Genomic DNA, 18,171 nt, shown 5'->3' on the forward strand with positions numbered 1-18,171 from the left:
AGCCTTGAGTTTTAGGTTCTTTTCTGCTTTCTAGCTTGTACTGGTTTCCGCCTCCGACCTGTTGCTGGCTTACTGTCATCTCGAGATTTCTTGGGTGGCCTGGCCTTCCGAGTCTTCCACTGCACACAGTACATTAGGCATGGATCGAAGCCCATGTACACACCTGAACCGTAAGTATTCTCCAGCTACCACTGCCAATCGCAAAGGGTACAAGCTCTTCCTGCTCAAAGACTGCTAGTTGGGTTTATTGTGGTGGTCCCCATGTTTCATTGCCTACTTTATTTGATCACAGTTCTAAGAGAAACTCATACTCTAGATGAAATAGTTGAAATGTGTACACACAGATTTGGACATGCTATGAACCAAGGATTTGGAACTTCCTGAGTACCAGGAAAAGAGGTTCCATCAAGCTTCAAAGTCAGACCTCTGAAGTTCCAAATAGGACAGGAGCAAGAGTATCCAAGTGATCTCAGCATGTCCTAAATGCATTTCTGGATGATTCCAGATCTTTGCCTAGATTATTGGCTAGAAGGAGAGAATTGGTGGCCACCATGCTTCCTATTTGGGCCTTTAGCCATCTCATTAGTCACACAGAAATTGATCCAAAGAGATCAGTATGAGTCCCCTAATCATTTCCCCCTTCTCATGACGTCAATGGCTCCTAATTAGAAAGGACCTGTTGCTGAGAATCTGGCACTGTTTTAGATAAACGTAGCCTTTCTTTTCTTTTCTTTTCTTTTCTTTTCTTTTCTTTTCTTTTCTTTTCTTTTCTTTTCCTTTCTTCCTTTCTTCCTTCCTTCCTACCTTTCTTCCTTTCTTTCTTCCTTCTTTCTTTCTTTCTTTCTTTCTTTCTTTCTTTCTTTCTTTCTTTCTTTCTTTCTCTGTTTCTTTGTTTCTTTCTTTCTTTCTTTCTTTCTTTCTTTCTTTCTTTCTTTCTTTCTTTCTTTGACTGCTGACCCACTCTGGGCCAAGAGACGAGCAATGCTATTTTTTAAAGTCCTTATTGGAAAGTCTGGGCACATGATCCTTCCCAGGTAAGTTAGTGGTGAGAAGACTTAGAGTGGGAGAAGTCTGTAACATACAACTCATTCAGGTATCTGAAAAGAGACCCATAGGAATTTTGGGTCCTCAGCTCTGCATCTCAGCCCTCCTGCCTCCTTTCTTCCTTTTCTTTCATCCCTTTCTTTCAAGGGATTCTTTGCTCTGCCTACGGCTTATTCCTGAGTGCAAAGCCCCAGGTTATCTATGAGTTATTTCCTCATATAAAAAGCATTGAGTCTAGCTTGGTTTTCATACAAAATCATTGAATCTAGCTTGGTTTAATTTGCTCTTCCTCTAAGCACGGTGCCTTCTGTGTTCTAGTGACATCTGCCATGAACTCTTGGGACATGTGCCTTTGTTTTCAGATCGCAGCTTTGCCCAGTTTTCTCAGGTAAAGAACAAATATTTAGTCATTGGGTTGGGACTGTATTGCTGGAATGAAGTAATCCCTCATGAAGGGGTTGTCACATGCTCTGTTAGAATGGAAACACGATACAATCACATGATCCTGGTCACACCTGAGAAGAATGGTAGGAAGAAGTTATGTGGTTCTGTGAACCAGGTTGAACACTCATTCTAATAACTGCAGCCTGGAGTTGCTGGTGATGGCTCATCCTCTGGTCAATTTGTTGATCTCAGCGATCTTAACAGGTACACACTACACTCAGTCTTCTCACTGATGAAAGCATCTCTGACCTCTGTGCAGACGTCTCCCATTTTCCATCCGGTACTCTTTTTAGAGTCCTTGGCACTTTTCATCTTGCCAGGTGTACTTGAACTCTATAAGAGGACATTTACCAAAAATCCAATGTCAATGATCTTATGTATACTTGACTAAAAAAAAAAAAGAAGGAAACACAGAAAAACAGATAAAAGAAAGCCAGATGCTCATTGCTACGGTCAAAACCGCACCACGGCCTTGATTCATATTTCACACTAGTGAGAAAACTCAAAACTGTTTTCTGATGAGTTAAAAGTTATGCTAATTCTCTCTCATCACTAAGAAGGAGTCTAAAACATGGTTTTGTGGGGTGGAGAATGTGGGGGTGGGTCTAGGGAGATGAAGCATATACTTCTCTTGCAGAGGACCAGTTTGTGTCTAAGCACTCACATCAGGTCATCAATGACCATCTGTAACTCTGGCTTCATTGGATCTGATGACTGTGATCTTTACAAGCATCTGCACTCGTGTGAGCATACCCACACACAGACACATAAGCATATGAGCAATAAAAGGACTATAAAATGTTTGAAAACATAGATGGGTAGCTGGGATCATGGAAGAGTGAATGATGTCACTAAGGTACTTATAGGCCCAATCCAGAGCACTGATGGTCTGTAGCTGTGTGAACTAGGACAAACTGCGAGGCTGTCCTGGGCCTCAGTTTCCAGAGTTTCAGGTCAGTGACATGCCTTCTTTGTTGGTCTTCTTCCTTCATAGAAAGAACTATGATCCAAGGGTGACTCATGTGTAAACATTCTCCAAGTAGGAATTCCAAAGTAATGGCCTTGTGTGTGAATTTACAAGCATTTCCCATTAGCTGCAAGAAGTTGATTCCACCATGGGATGATGAAGCTGCCCCTTGATATTTGAAACAAACCAAATAAAAAGTTAAATGGATCCATTGACTTCTTAGAAGATGTATGTTCTCCAAACAAAAACACCTGTTCCTTACATGTGAGGTTTTGGGAAATATGGAGCTCAAGAAACCATTGGACTAGAGACATGGGAGTGTCAGGTTGAACTTTAACTGTGGAAGTGTTATTGCCAATAGCGTAGTTAGAGCTGCCAAGATGGTGTTGATTGCTCAAGATGGTTGAAAACAGGGGCTTGTTACTGTGACAGAAGAATTAGATGCTTTCTCCTTGGAGAATAGAAATCTTGGATTTTTGATTCCAGAGATGTTCTGTCTAGCTGGAGGGCAGTTGGAAGTCTTGCTTCAATCACTTGCATTTTGGATAACCCTGGGAAAGAGTGGATAATTAATGTCAACAGACATTGTAGGATCTCTGTTTGACACGTTCTCAACTTTGACATATATGGTTCCAGGGCAAAGAGTGGTTTTATGAGAATATTTTCTTTCGTTTTAAAGATGGAATTTTATTTTTTTGCCACAGTAGGACAGTATAGGATGATGATAACATGCAAAGGGATACTGGGGGTCCCTTGTTTTATTCAAGCTCTTGGCTTGCAAAGAATGATGACAAGATGTTGGGTGTTGTGGCACATTTCAGCATTCGGGAGATGTGGGCTGGAAGATCAGGAATTAAGGCCTATCCTTGACTATATAGTCATTTTTAGGCTATCCTGGAATACATGAGACCCTATCTTAAAAAACGATGTCAAGGGAAAAGTTGAGGGATTTTTTTTTGACCTCAGTTTTATCAGTGGATTCTATTAAACTTGGGACTGACCTATCTAATAATGTGGGTAGAGTAGATATGGAAGAGAGATGGGGCAATAGAGCCAGACCAGGGGCCATGTGAATTTGGTTTACCTTAAATCAAACAGTGCTTTTTATATGGATAGTGTAGGTTAAACTCCAGGTGGGACCTAGAGAGAGGTTACAGTGACATAGAGTATGAAGCCTCTTGCTTCATGATAGACAAAATCCTTAGTCTTTCTTTCTGCTCACACACATTACTTTGGTTATCTTAGCCAACCTCATGGCTTTGAATACCTTGCCACCTGTAACATAATAATAGACATTCATATCTTGTCTTCAACGCCAATATCAGGCTTACATATCAACCATCAAGTCAGTATCTCCACTTGGATGTTGATTATATGTCTCTATAGTTCTGTCCAAAGATGAATTTTGAGTCTTCTTCAAAACTTCTCTACCCTCAGGCTTCATCATTTATGTCCATGGCAACTTTACTCCTTGAATCAGTCAAACCAAAAACACATCTGGGGGCTATTATTCACTCCTTTCTCTGAAACAATCAAGTATTTCTGATAATTTTGTGTTCTATCTTCAAACTGTATAAAAACTGATTGTTTCTCATCATATCGACTAATACTAATATAATCTCAGCTGCTATCATTCTTTATTGATTTTCTGTAGCTTCCTCATTGCCATCCTGCCCTTGTTCTTGACACCTACAGTCTATTCTTACAAAGTAGCTAAAAGCAGTCTTCAATGCCCTAGATTTTGCCCACTGCAGAATAGTTTAAATACATGCATGAGACTATCAAAGAAGAAAACTAATACAAGATATTAAAATCCCAGAATGGGTTTTAATTTCACTGGAAAGAAAAACCCAAGTCCTAAAATATCTTTTTAAGAAGTCCACACGATTGCATTTAGGATCTTTCGTGTTACCTACCAATACTTATACTCAATACTTATACCAATACAATACTCACTGTGCTCCAGCCATACTTGCCCCTTCTGCTCCTTGAAGTAGCCCACATTACCCTTGCTTAGACAGGCTTCTCAACGTTTGTGTGCTTGCTGTTTGGTCTGGCTCCTGGACCAGATGATTAGAAAAGATTGCTAGAGTTAGTCGGAGGTCAAGCAGAGCAATTCAGGAGAGGATGGGAGAGAAGCCAGGTTGAATCAGTCAGCCTGGAGAGGAGTTTGAGTCAGAAGAGCTGAGTTGAACTAGCCAGCCAGAGATCAGAAAGAAAGCGCCCTTTCTTTCCTTATTCAGTTGCAAGTCTCAGAGGACGAGAATATTCTAAAGCTACCTAAGACTGTATTGAGAGACTAGAAGCTTCCAATATTAGGCCTAGGTTAGCGCAGGGAGGCACTAAGCCTCAGGGGCAATAATTAAATCAGGTGAATAAAAAGGAACTCTTGCAACGTGTATTTCTGCAACGATGCAACCACTTCTCTGCAGTCTTTCTATGGTTATTTTCAAGATACCTGACTAAGATTCATTTCATATCCCAGAAATTAATGCTGAGTGCATGGAACTCACCAGGCTTCTGTCAAGAGATGATGTATTATATGCTAACCATGTGACCTCACATAGGTTACCTTATTATTCCTTTTTGTAAAGTGAGCACAAAGGAGCCCAGTATTGGTGACACATTTTTCTCTGCTCTTGAGGTCTGTGCCTCTTTGCTAATGTGTCCTGTTGTCTAAGAATACTCAGGGTCTATCTGGGCCTTTCGGAAGGTACTCAATCATTACCCTGTCCACAATTGTATGCCAGGTTAGTAAAATTTTAATATGGTCTGTGTCAGTGACTCTGTTTCTCCACACACAGGAAATTGGGCTTGCATCACTGGGGGCACCTGATGAGTACATTGAGAAACTGGCCACAGTAAGTCTCTCCTGTCCTTGAGGGGCAGGATTATGGGTATGCTATAGGCTGTGGTTTTCAGATCCTTAAAAATGTATTCTCTCCACAGGAGCCATTTAAAATAATGATAAGAATGTGGCAAGGTACATTCACGTGAATGAAATGTCACATTTTGGTTTCTCTTCAACGGGCTGAGTTTTACATCAGCTTGCATGTGGATACTTACTTCCCACATGCTTACTGATAGAATCTTCTTGGAAACTCCAGCCAGCTATAATTACAACCCTGGAAATCCTTTGGCCCAAAGTGTGTCAGGAACTGGTTATATTTACAGTTCTGCTTGGAGAGTGGTTACCTCTCTACCTCTGCACTAAAACCAGTCTCAGCGTCATTCTCAGAAAGATGGTAAAAATAAGGCTGGGCTTCCCATTCTTGCCAAACATTCCCCACTTACAAGAGAAGCAGGGGCCATGCACACATGGGAGTTATGGAAACACCAGATCTGCACCGTTGGCAAATTCCTCCCTTACTGTTTCAGTTCTAGTATATCCCTCTCCAGGTATAGAACCATGTTCCTTATCTGGAAGATTACAAAACCAAACTTTATATTAAATTAAAAACTACTGTGGATGTAAAACTAGCATTGAGACATTTCCAGTTAGAAGTTTATACTTTCACTTCCCCAGAAAGGTTAGAAACTTCTAGGTTTTGTTTACTGAGATCTACTTTGAGATTCAGGATGAGTGGCTTTTGGTTGTTCATCCCTTAAAAACAGGGGTAAAAGTTTGTTGTTCAGCTCAAAAGTATTTCATGAGGGTCTAAAGAGTGACATTTGTGTGAACATGAGATTTCATATTTTAGATATCTTCGAGGAGTAGCTTTCAAAGGGGTTTAGAAAAAGTGGATAGAGTTTATTATTTACAGGGAGTGAAATCTTAAAATTCAGAAATCCTTATCATGGCCCTTACTGATAACAAAGGACCTACCATATTGGTACACTGGACTAGAGACAGACTCACGTCTCTTCTGGCCTTTAATTTTGTGTGCCACTGTAAGTATGTTGCCTTAACATCCTGGGCTTGCTGTGTATGATGAAGTCATATCAACTGGGCTTTGATAACCTTTTTGGACTTAATGTTTCTTAATCTAACAAAGAGACTTAACTGTTAACCTACCTCTAATTCTCCAAGATGGTGACCATCTCCAGCATCTAACTGTGCCTTGGTCTTCTCTGGGCATCCGGACTCCAAGACTGTTAAAGACATGTATCAAAGACATGTTGGAATAGAGGGTGCTGAAGGAAGAGGGTGTGATCTTTTGGGAACACACATGTAGAGGCTGACCTCAGCAGCACCCTCCTCCATGGTTTTGCATTGCAGATGAAGTGTGCACCTAATTGAGCCTCTTACTGTCCAATCCCTTAACCATCCACTTCTTTGCCTGATAAACTTACCAGTCGAAACCTAATAATCTAAGAGCAAAATAAAAATCCATTATCCTGGTTTGTGACACAGACAGAAAGGCAAAGAGCATGGAGAAGTTTCTGTCACACAAAGAGAAACTTGTTGGGGGATGTCTTTGTAGGATCTTAGTGTACTCTAACATGCCTAATATCACACCGTGGCTCATCCACCTCGATCCAACAGGCACCTGGATAGAATAAGACATGGGACACCAAAGTGATACTAGGTCACACTGGTTCAGATAACGTATCTGCACAGACTCCTACCAACCAGATTGTCTTGGTGCTATGTGTGTCTGGATCCTTACTCATCCCTGACATGTGCCTTTTGCTTGCCTTCTGTTTCAGATTTACTGGTTTACTGTGGAGTTTGGGCTTTGCAAGGAAGGAGATTCTATAAAGGCATATGGTGCTGGGCTCTTGTCATCCTTTGGAGAATTACAGGTATGAGTCTGGTAGAAACCAAGCATGGGGTACTTACAAGCAGAGGTTTGGAGGATCACTCTCAGCCGCGTGGCTTTGCTGAAGTGCAAGCATCTATTAGTAGATATTTGTGGGTGCATTTGCACAGGCAATTGGTACTTTAGCAACTATGGTTTGACCACATCTGTGTTGTTAGAGATAGAAATTCAAGTATGAGTCTACAGGGCTGGGTGGAGAAAAGGCCTCTGGAGCCCAAGGCTGACCTAGGACTACAAGTGTGTAGGTATGGTCGGCTCTCACAGTGTTTATTGAACTTCTTATTAGAAAGGGTTTGAAATGAATTGTTACCTTCTAGTTAACTATAGGTTTTAGATGAGCTATGAAGAGTTTGATCTAGTTTGTGCTAAATACCCCAGTTTAGTGAATTTGTACTGGAATAGGAAAACGGGGAGATAGGAGAAGCTTTGCAGGTGGACCATGGGATGCATGAGGGAATGCAGGTTTAACTGGAAACTTTTCACTGCAGTACTGTTTATCAGACAAGCCAAAGCTCCTCCCCCTGGAGCTAGAGAAGATAGCCTGCCAGGAGTATTCTGTCACAGAGTTCCAGCCCTTGTACTACGTGGCGGAGAGTTTCAGTGATGCCAAGGAGAAAGTGAGGTGAGGTTACCAAAGAGGACCACCAGCTGTCTGGGTCTCCTGGATCAGGATAGCAATGTTTCTTGTACAACAGTATCCACAGCAACTATGCTCAGCAGACAGACCTGCCTCTCTGCTCTCCACACTCTTCTTTTCCCATTTTGTTGGGCGGTTGGATGTACTGACCTCATTTCCCTGCCCTAGTCCAAATTCAGGAAACCTTACCTGTTCAACACAGACACAAAGTCCTCCTGTGTGCAAAGCAGCCACAAAAGTTCACCACACCAAAACAGCCAGATGCCTTTAAGCCAGGAAAGGACCTTCTCCTCTTTATTCTGCCAGAGACAAGCATAGCTCACTTCATCAACTCTTTTATATCTTCACCCAAACTCATCTTTTTGCCAGCCAAATGCAATCATGCCTAAAAACAAGGGAGCTATTTCTGAGAAGTGGGCTATTTCGTGAATTCCACATTGTGTGAGCATCTTAGCACATTACATACATGAGCATAGATGGTATCTACTACAGATATAGATTGTGGGACATATAAATTGGATGGCCTAAGGCCACGATGAACCGAATAAGAGGAAATCACATAAAAGAAAATGGCAGAAGAGACATAATCAATTCAAGCTGTTTGAGGCTGTTGTGGGTGTAATGTGGCATATTATTTTATCCGTGTAATCCGAAGATCACTGGAATTAAAATATGGTTAGTATATAAGCCAGTAGTATAGGAACTTGTTAGCATTATTAAGTACCAACTGTGAACACTTATAACCACAACATCTGTTGTCCAGCTGTTAATGCAATGAGATGTTGGCCCTCACACAGACATAAACACGTGAGTCATAACATGACATTGCATGCCTATGTATCACAACTCTTGGAGGTAACAATCTTGCAACTTTATCACAATCATATGGTGTCATTTGTGTACATCATTGGTGATAATGTGATTGTATGATCTGTGTCTAGTAAATCCTCCTCCTGCCACCTCCTGTGGTTTATCTTTTCTTCATAGTATTATTGACTTCTAAGACATAATTTAGAAATGCTTTTTTAAAACTTCTTTTAATGTCTAGCTCTTTCTCTAGTCCCCTTAACAGTGCCTGGCATATAGTAAGCCCTTCATAAGTAACTGATGAAGGGATGGTCTCAGAGCAGTTCAGAGGAGGCTGACAGTGGTACCCCATATTCTGGGACTCTCGACCCTCTCAGTTGAGAGCCCTGTCTATGAGCTATGCCACCTTCGAGCTATGTAACCTCATCTAAGCAGGGGAGAGTCTACTTGGAGTTCTAGCCAGGCATGGATATCCTGATACTGCTGCCACTTTTAGAAAAACTACCATATTGATGGTGGTGGACAAAGGACATTTTTAGGTCTCTGTGATGTCAGCTTTTATGTACACGTCTTAAGAAATTAAAGTACTGGCCCACAGGTCCATTTGGTGTTGCCTACAATGGCCCCCTTTCTCCTCTAGGCAAAATTCTGCTGTTTTTAGATTTCTTTCTACTCTGAAGTTTCTTCTTCATCCTATACCCCAAGACTCCGTGGCCTATGCTTCAATTCAACCTGTTGAGTCCATTCGGTGTCCCTCTTATATGTGTTTTAGGCTGATTATTTGGGATTGGATCAACTATCAGGGGACTTGTCCCTGGAGAGGACTGTCTCTCTCTCACACAGCAGCTACTAATTGAATGTAGCTTTTCTTTTTGTCTCCATGAGCTGCCCTTCAGCAGAATGGAACAAAATGGATATTCTCCCTTGGATCCTGGCACTGGAGGCACAGATGAGACTTTAAAGATCTGACAGGTTGCGTGCTGACAATCTTTCTCCTGCTATTGTGGACTGATCACTTGCTGGCTAGAGACTTGTCTCTAGAAAAACCCATCTTGAAATCTCCTTTTAGTGTGTGTGGGTTAGACTTAACAAATTCATAAGTCCCTAGCCCTTAATAAAAGGCAACAATTAACCACGACCCACTCTGTGGCGTGACAACACTTGTCATGCCCTTCTGAACTGAAGACTATTACTACCCTCATCTCACAGAAGGATAAGGAACTGAGGAACTGGGGAGAAGAACCATTTGCTCATGATCATGAGGGCTGTAACTGAGGAGGAAGGAACCCAGACAGCCTGACTTGGGAACTTAGGATGCTGCTCTTGCCAAACCCAGGGCAACCAGCTGTCTGTCCCAATGATAGTCATTTTCAATATGGTAGCATTTACTTTCATCATAGAAATAATGTCTGAGGTGTCTTTGAAGTGTCTTGTTAATTATATTGATGTCACTCACAAAGATCCTCCTGGGAGGTACCCACAGAATTAGGAGTCATGTACAGGGAATGCAAGAAAGCACCCAGATCAAGAGCAGGCTGCTGTGGGGGGTAGTGACATTATTTAATTCTCAGGGCTTTTGTACATGGTAACATAAGAATATTTTTAAAGAGTTAGAGCAGTTAGAATTCACTGTGGTCCTCAGTTCCTATCAGACTTCTAATCCATGCTCCCCTCCCTGCCGCTAACACATTTTTCTCAATTGTCCAGGGCTGGGTTTCGGTTTGCATTGACTGCCAAGTACCGTAGAGATATTCTTCAAATAGTATTCTTGCCCAGGTTTCGTTTACTCTTATCTTACAAAGTAAGTGTTCGTGGTTTCATTGTGCTTTGTGCCTTTTCACATTCACACAAACAAAGGCTTCCCCACATGACCTCATTCAGTTGTATTTCTCATCTCAGCCCAGCATCTGAGCCTCTGTTCTAGGAAGACTCAGGGCTCTCAGCAAGGTAAAAGCCACTTGGAACTCCTTCAGAATAACCTGTCTCTAAATGGTATCCTTCATCTGGGGCCCTTGGTTTTGGTTTCAGGACTTTTGCTGCCACGATCCCTCGGCCCTTCTCGGTTCGCTATGACCCTTACACTCAAAGGGTTGAGGTCCTGGACAATACTCAGCAGTTGAAGATTTTAGCTGACTCCATTAATAGTAAGTAGCTCACACCTGCTGGGACCACCTCCTTTCCCGAAATAGAGGCTTCCACTTCCTAAAGAGACAAGAGCAAATCTCTTAATTGTTGAATTAAGGAGAAGCCATCTCCACCTATACCATTGGTGGGGGGAAAAGAACCATGTGAATTGCCTCACATGCCCCTATCCTTTGACCTCTGACATCCCGTTCCCTCTCTATAGTTTAATTGTTTAGAGCCATTCAAGCAACCCTCTAGCAACATGAATCAGTTTCTGGTTGCTGTGCTCTCTCTGACTTTTGCCTTCATCCTTTCTGTTTAAGATAGTTCTCTTCCATGCCTATGTGAGATGTCCAAAGCCAGTTTATCTCATATCTTATATGTCTAGAGTAGACCTCTCTCTCTCTCTCTCTCTCTCTCTCTCTCTCTCTCTCTCTCTCTCTCCCTCCCTCCCTCTCTCTCTCTCTCTCTCTCTCTCTCTCTCTCTGAAGATTCACCATTGGATTATTTTTTTTTTCTTTTCGGAGCTGGGGACCGAACCCAGGGCCTTGCGGTTGCTAGGCAAGCCCTCTACCACTGAGCTAAATCCCCAACTGGATTATTTTTAAAATCGTTTATTTTCTGCTTCTTATGATTATCAGTTTTCACGTCCCCCAACACTCAATTACACAAAACTGGGTCTAAGTGTCTAACAGTGTAGCCCGTGTAAATCAGTGTGTATCAGACCCACTTGGAGAGCCACCGCAACTCTTATAAAGGAGAACGTTTAATAGTTTGCTTACAGTTTCAGAAGCTTGGCCCATTATCTGTGTGGCAGGAAGTGTGGTGGCAGGCAAGCAGACACGGTGCTGGAGAGGCAGCTGAGAGCTCTATATCAGAACAGGCAGGCAGCAGGAAGAGAAAGAACCAAAGGGTCTGGCTTAGGCATCTGAAACCCCAAAGCCCACCTCCAGTCACACCCTTCGCCCACCAAGGCCATACCCACTCCCTTGAGGCCATACCTCTTAATCGTTCTACTCCCTAGTGGCTACACATTCAAATATTTGGGCCTATGCAGCCATTACTATTGAAACCACCAAAAGAATTGAAAAAAAAACATAACCCTGAGTTATAGTCTGAAAATAAATTTACTAAATCTGTGCAGATTCTTGGGACCTCAGATGATTCTAAGTTGGGAGACTTAAATAAACCCCACTCCTTTAGGTTTGATAACTTAGCGCCTTGAAGTTTTTATGGATAGGTATGTCAAAAAGAGCTAGCCATTTGTTTGGAAAACCTGTTGCTTAGAAACCCCCAGAAGCTCCAGGAAACAGCTTGTGAGAGGAGGAAGTAAATTATGCAGGCAACCCCGGGTCTCATCACACACACACTGGAACTGGACAAGTGTACTCTCCATACGAAGCTGTAAGCATCTCGAGGTTTAGGGTGATAAATCCCAGAACCCTAGTGGGCTTTGCGTTTATTAACGAGTGGCTAACTTTTTTTTTTCTGTTCTTCTTTGTAGGTGAGGTCGGAATCCTTTGCAATGCCCTGCAGAAGATAAAGTCGTGAGCAGAAAATGACGTCATGGGCAGAACTTAGGAGGTCAACCAGAAATCGGTCGATAGAAGTATAGTAACTGCCTTTGTTCCCCTGAAGAAAAAAAGTTTTATTTGAAACGTCAGCTTTTATTATTTTTGCTAACACAGTGGAGCATCACCAAATAAATCAAAGTTCTCTGAAATGAAAGTGTGTTAAAACCCTCCAGGGGTAGATCTTTCAGAATCACATTTGATTTAGATAATCTCATAGCTTCAATTTGGTTTAAAATGTAATTTTCTCAGCTCTCATCAACATTCATCAAATTTGGGGCTTGTGTCATTGGGGCTTCATCCGTTCATTTTTAACCTCTCAGGTAAGCTCTGAAGGAACACATTTGGCTGAGTGTAAAATGTAAGACTGCCATCAGGGATGAATCATTCCGTTCAGTACAGATTGTAATCTACAAAGGGTAGTTTTCACCTTCGTTCATTATGGCTCTGAGAACTGCTTTGTTAGCCTGCTTACATAAATCTCCCCTGATCGGAGACCCTATTAAGATAGTTACAAGCAATAAAGTTTTAGAGCATTATATAAAACATTCTGTGTGCTTTATTGTATGTGCTGCGAACTGATGGGAGATATAGATTTGCCCACCTGATCCCACAACTTCTGACACCAATTTTTTTTGTTTTCTTTTTTTTTAAATTATAAAACAACAATAAAACCAGCATACAAGATTCTGGACAGCTGTCACTAACAAGGCTCTGTTCTATCCTCCACACTCAGGCTACCCCAGTCTCAGAGCAGCTCAGACTGTGTTCTGCAGAGCTCTGAGGCTCTGGAACAGTGGTTCTCAGCCTGTAGGTTGTGAGCCCTTGGGGGGGGGGTGTTGTTGTTGAATGACTCTTTCACAGGGGTCATCTAAAACCATCAGAAACACAGATATTGACATTATGATTTTTAACAGTAGCAAAATTACAGTTATGAGCAGCGATAAAGATAAGTTTATAGTTGGGAGTCATCACAACATGAGGACCTGTATTAAAGGGTCTCAGCATTAGCATGGTTGAGAAGCACTGCTCTAGAAGATACCTAAGAAGTGGAGGGTCTTGTCACAGCCCCGCTCCAACCAGGGAGGGTGCCCATTGTTTATCTGCCCCAGACACTGTTTCCATGAAAGGCATCATCTGGGAAAGAAGATCCATGGCTAAGGAAAGCTTAAAATGTCACACATGAGGCCGATAAAGGCACTTCCAAGGCAGCCCAACTCTACTCCGACAGGGTGCAGGTAAGGCCATATTAGTAGAAGATGCTCAATGGGGCTCCTCCCGGGTCTTCCTGCCAACAGCCACTGAGCTACAGGCCTGAGCTGGGGGTGGGGCTGGTCACAGGAAGCTGGAGGGCAGGGTCAGAGCTAGAAAGCATTTCTGCATTGTGGTCCCCCGAGCCCCACGGAGGTTGGGGCTGTAGTCTCTGGCATGATGGGCAGGGCAGGAGAGGTGGACTTCGCAGCACCAGGCAGGGTTCTGGAGACACAGGAAGACTCTGGTAGACTTTAGTCAGCAATTCAGGTTCAGTGGATGCTGTCCAGTGTCCAGTCTTGTTCCTAGACTCTGGGGATATCTGCGCGCCAGGACATGCTTGGGGTGGTGCCCAGTGAGAGGTGTCAGCTGCTCTCTAGAGGGACTGGTGTAAGGATGACTGTCATCGGGGACAGTAAGGAGGTGTTACCCAGGGATCCACGTTGGAAATCCTGCTCCCAAGGCTTTCTGATGATATTAGGGGTCCAGGACAAACAGGCGAACACCCCCAGGACACCCCACTACTCATCAGTGGCTGATCCCTGGGGGATCAGCATCGGGAGGCTGCTGCTGTCATGGCACTGAGGGCATCGGTGGGAGAACGTGGTGTCCGCACTCCCTACTTCATGCCACAGACTGTCCTCGCTGAGGCCCAGCAGGCCAGACAGGTGGCTGATGTAGCAGATGGCCAGATGAAGGGGCTCCATCTTGGTCAGGGTCTGGACTGCAGGTGCCATGGATGGAGACCGGAAGTGGCTCAGTTCTTGCAGTGCGCGGTGAAGTGTGCCTCTGACAGCCATTTTTATGGTATTTTTCAAATATGTTTGAGAGGCATTTGGAAAGTACTTGTGATTCAGCATTCATTAGCTAAAGACACAGTAGATATCTGTGAAACACTAGGAAAATAGCTGATACAGTTTAAAATAGTAAATTGAATATAAAAGTGAGAGTTTTAATCTTTGCTGGAGAAAAACATTAATAATATTAATATCACCAAATGTAAAGTTTCAAATCCTCGCTTGAATGGAATATTTCTCTCATGGGTTTAGAAATCTATTAGGTGGAAAATCTTGTGACTCAAATTAGATGCTCAGTAGCCCAGTCCACTGCATGAATCATTGTGATAATTAAAGTCAGTTGTAGAGAGTCAACAAATTTTGATTTTTGTTGGTTATGACTTTTATGTGTATAAATGTTGCTTTTATCTCCCCGGATGAAGGGATGAGATCAGAGCCATACTCAGGCTCTGTGAATGCATGGCTTGGTCTGAGTCCAGAACATTTCCTTCTCTGGTCTGACTATTTCTAGGCCTAGGCCTGGAGGCTTCTAACCGCTATACAATCTAATTTTCCCAGGTGACTATTCAATCAGCTTCTCTCAGCTTCTGAATGAACTGCTTTATCTGGCCTCATATTAACTTCTTCAATATGTTCTAATCTTCTGTCTCCTGTCGTCACCTGAGTCTAGCTTGTCTCTCTGCAACCTGTCTCTGTAAAACTGTCCTGGTAAACTGCCATATATATATATATATATATATATATATATATATATATATATATATATATATGTATATGTATATGTATATGTATATATATACATATATACTGCCATATACATATATATATGTATATGTATATGTATATATATACATATATACTGCCATATACATATATATATATATGTATGTATATGTATATATATCACACCCCTTTGCTCTCGTTACTCTTTTTAAAAATAAAACAAACTCACTTTTAATAGGAAAACCAAAACCAAACCAAAACAACAACAACAGCAAAAACGACTATTGTTTAATTTCCAAGAAGTGAATACCAACTCATAGGAGGTTGACAGCAAATGTAAGGTTTTGGAATCAGTCTGCTTGAGACACTTTGCTCATCTCGACAACACCTGCTGTTGAAGGCAATCATTTCAGTATGCTTGACAAATACCATAATAACTATTCAGAACAACAGCTGCTTTATTGTGAGGATGTAGAGCCCACTTAAGAGGAAAATTTTAACTTCCACCCTCAACATCATCCTTGGGATGCATTTTGACATCTGTCTTCTTCTTTTTATTGGATATTTTCTTATTTACATTTCAAATGTTATTTCCTTCCCTGGTTTCCCGGATATAAGCCCCCTATTCCAACCCCTCCCCTTTTTCTATAAGGGTGTTCCCCTCTGAATCCACTCCCCCTTCTGACTCGCCTGATATTCCCCTACACTGGGGGGTCCAGCCTTGGCAGGACCAAGGGCTTCTCCTTCCATTGGTTCCCAACAAGGCCATCCTCGGCTACACATGCATCTGGAGCCATGGGTCTGTCCATGTGTACTCTTTGGGTAGTGGTTTAGTCCCTGGGTTGCTTGGCATTGAAGCCCTTTCAGCTCTTTCAATCCTTTCTCTAATTCTTCCAATGGGGGACCCATTCTCAGCTCAGTGGTTTGCTGCTAGCATTTGCCTCTGTATTTGACATGTTCTGGCTGTGTCTCTCAGGAGACATCTATAACTTGCTCCTGTCAGCATGCACTTCTTAGCTTCATCAATCTTATCTAGTTTTGGTGGCTGTATATATATGGGCCATATGTGGGGCAGGCTCTGAATGACCGTTCCTTCAGTCTCTGCTCCAAAATCTGCCCCCATATCCCCTCCTATGAATATTTTTGTTCCACTTTTTAAGAAGGAATGAAGCATCACACTTTGGTCATCCTTCTTGAGCTTCACGTGATCTGTGGATTGTATTTTGGGTAATTCAAGCTTTTGGGTTATATCCATTTATCAGTGAGTGCATACCATGTGTGTTTTTCTGTGATTGAGTAACCTCACTCAGGATGACATTTTCTACTTCTGTCGCACCCACCTCGGCTGGCAAGGAAGACGCAACACGGTTGGATTCTTCTCAACAGCCTTTACTGCAGGACACCTTCATTCTTGATACAGGGAGGCGGCAGCAGCAGCAGCCAGCCCTAAGTGTTACAGCTCCAAGTGTTACAGCTCCAAGTGTTACAGCTCCAAGTGTTACAGCTTCAAATGTTACCGTGCCCAGCGGCAGAGCCGCTCGCCTTATATACACAACAGTATGCTAATTATCTTTCAGGGATTGGTGGGGCACGAGTCACCCCACTACTTGTCCTCCAGGGATTGGTGCGGCATGAACTTCCATTAGCATAGTACCGCCCCAGCCAGACTGAGGGCAGGTGCAAAACCCCACGCATGCGCAGTACTGTTGTTCACCACAGGAGGGCGCCAGATTCACCTTATTAGCATACAGCTGCCCTGGCAGGGGACAAGCCTGCGCATGCGCAATAAGTTATTCACATTCGGACGGGGCTGCCTGTCGGCACCATCTTTACTTTGCCCCGCCGCTCCCTACATACTTCTATTCATTTGCCTATAAATTTGATGAAGTCATTGTTTTTTTTCTTTTTTTCTTTATTAACTTGAGTATTTTTATTTACATTTCGATTGTTATTCCCTTTCCCGGTTTCCGGGCCAACATCCCCCTAACCCCCCCTTTCTTTATGGGTGTTCCCCTCCCCATCCTCCCCACATTGCCGCCCTCCCCCCAACAATCATGTTCACTGGGGGTTCAGTCTTAGCAGGACCCAGGGCTTCCCCTTCCACTGGTGCTCTTACTAGGATATTCATTGCTACCTATGGGGTCAGAGTCCAGGGTCAGTCCATGTATAGTCTTTAGGTAGTGGCTTAGTCCCTAGAAGCTCTGGTTGGTTGGCATTGTTGTTCATAAGGGGTCTCAAGCCCCTTCAAACTCTTCCAGTCCTTTCTCTGATTCCTTCAACGGGGGTCCCATTCTCAGTTCAGTGGTTTGCTGCTGGCATTCGTCTCTGTATTTGCTGTATTCTGGCTGTGTCTCTCAGGAGAGCTCTACATCTGATTCCTGCCGGCCTGCACTTCTTTGCTTCATCCATCTTGTCTAATTAGGTGGCTCTATATGTATGGGCCACATGTGGGGAAGGCTCTGAATGGGTGTTCCTTCTGTCTCTGTTTTAATCTTTGCCTCCCTATTCCCTGCCAAGGGTATTCTTGTTCCCCTTTTAAAGAAGGAGTGACGCATTCACATTTTGATCATCCATCTTGAGTTTCATGTGTTCTGTGCATCTAGGGTAATTCAAGCATTTGGGCTAATAGCCACTCATCAATGAGTGCATACCATGTGTGTTTTTCTGTGATTGGGTTACCTCACTCAGGATATTTTCCAGTTCCCTCCATTTGCCTATGAATTTCATAAAGTCATTGTTTTTGATAGCTGAGTAATATTCCATTGTGTAGATGTACCCCATTTTCTGTATCCATTCCTCTGTTGAAGGGCATCTGGGTTCTTTCCAGCTTCTGGCTATTATAAATAAGGCTGCTATGAACATAATAGAGCATGTGTCTTTGTTATATGTTGGGGCATCTTTTGGGTGTATGCCCAAGAGAGATATAGGTGGGTCCTCAGGTAGTTCAATGAAGTCATTGTTTTTGACAGCTGAGTAGTATGCCATTGTGTAGATGTACCACATTTTCTGTATCCATTCCTCTGTTGAAGGGCATCTGGGTTCT

General features: G+C 42.8%; 1 protein-coding gene and 1 pseudogene across 2 annotated transcripts in view; one reads left to right on the forward strand and one right to left on the reverse strand.

Annotated features, from left to right (window-relative positions):
• Window positions 1-12,903, forward strand: part of Pah (phenylalanine hydroxylase) — a 64,921-nt gene extending 52,018 nt beyond the window's left edge. For both annotated transcript variants that reach the window (NM_012619.2, XM_087555738.1), the window contains 7 exons: window positions 35-170; window positions 1,363-1,432; window positions 5,260-5,316; window positions 7,106-7,201; window positions 7,707-7,840; window positions 10,691-10,806; window positions 12,291-12,903. In NM_012619.2, the coding sequence (NP_036751.2) occupies window positions 35-170; window positions 1,363-1,432; window positions 5,260-5,316; window positions 7,106-7,201; window positions 7,707-7,840; window positions 10,691-10,806; window positions 12,291-12,337 (656 nt within the window). In that variant the 3' untranslated portion in view covers window positions 12,338-12,903. The remainder of the gene's footprint in view (window positions 1-34; window positions 171-1,362; window positions 1,433-5,259; window positions 5,317-7,105; window positions 7,202-7,706; window positions 7,841-10,690; window positions 10,807-12,290) is intronic.
• Window positions 12,904-13,606: 703 nt separating this feature from the next.
• Mesp2-ps1 (mesoderm posterior bHLH transcription factor 2, pseudogene 1) lies at window positions 13,607-14,408 on the reverse strand (annotated as a pseudogene).
• Between the last annotated feature and the right edge of the window lie 3,763 nt (window positions 14,409-18,171).

Source organism: Rattus norvegicus, chromosome 7 (genome assembly GCF_021556685.1).
Source record: "Rattus norvegicus strain SHRSP/BbbUtx chromosome 7, alternate assembly SHRSP_T2T, whole genome shotgun sequence".
NCBI lineage: Eukaryota > Metazoa > Chordata > Mammalia > Rodentia > Muridae > Rattus > Rattus norvegicus.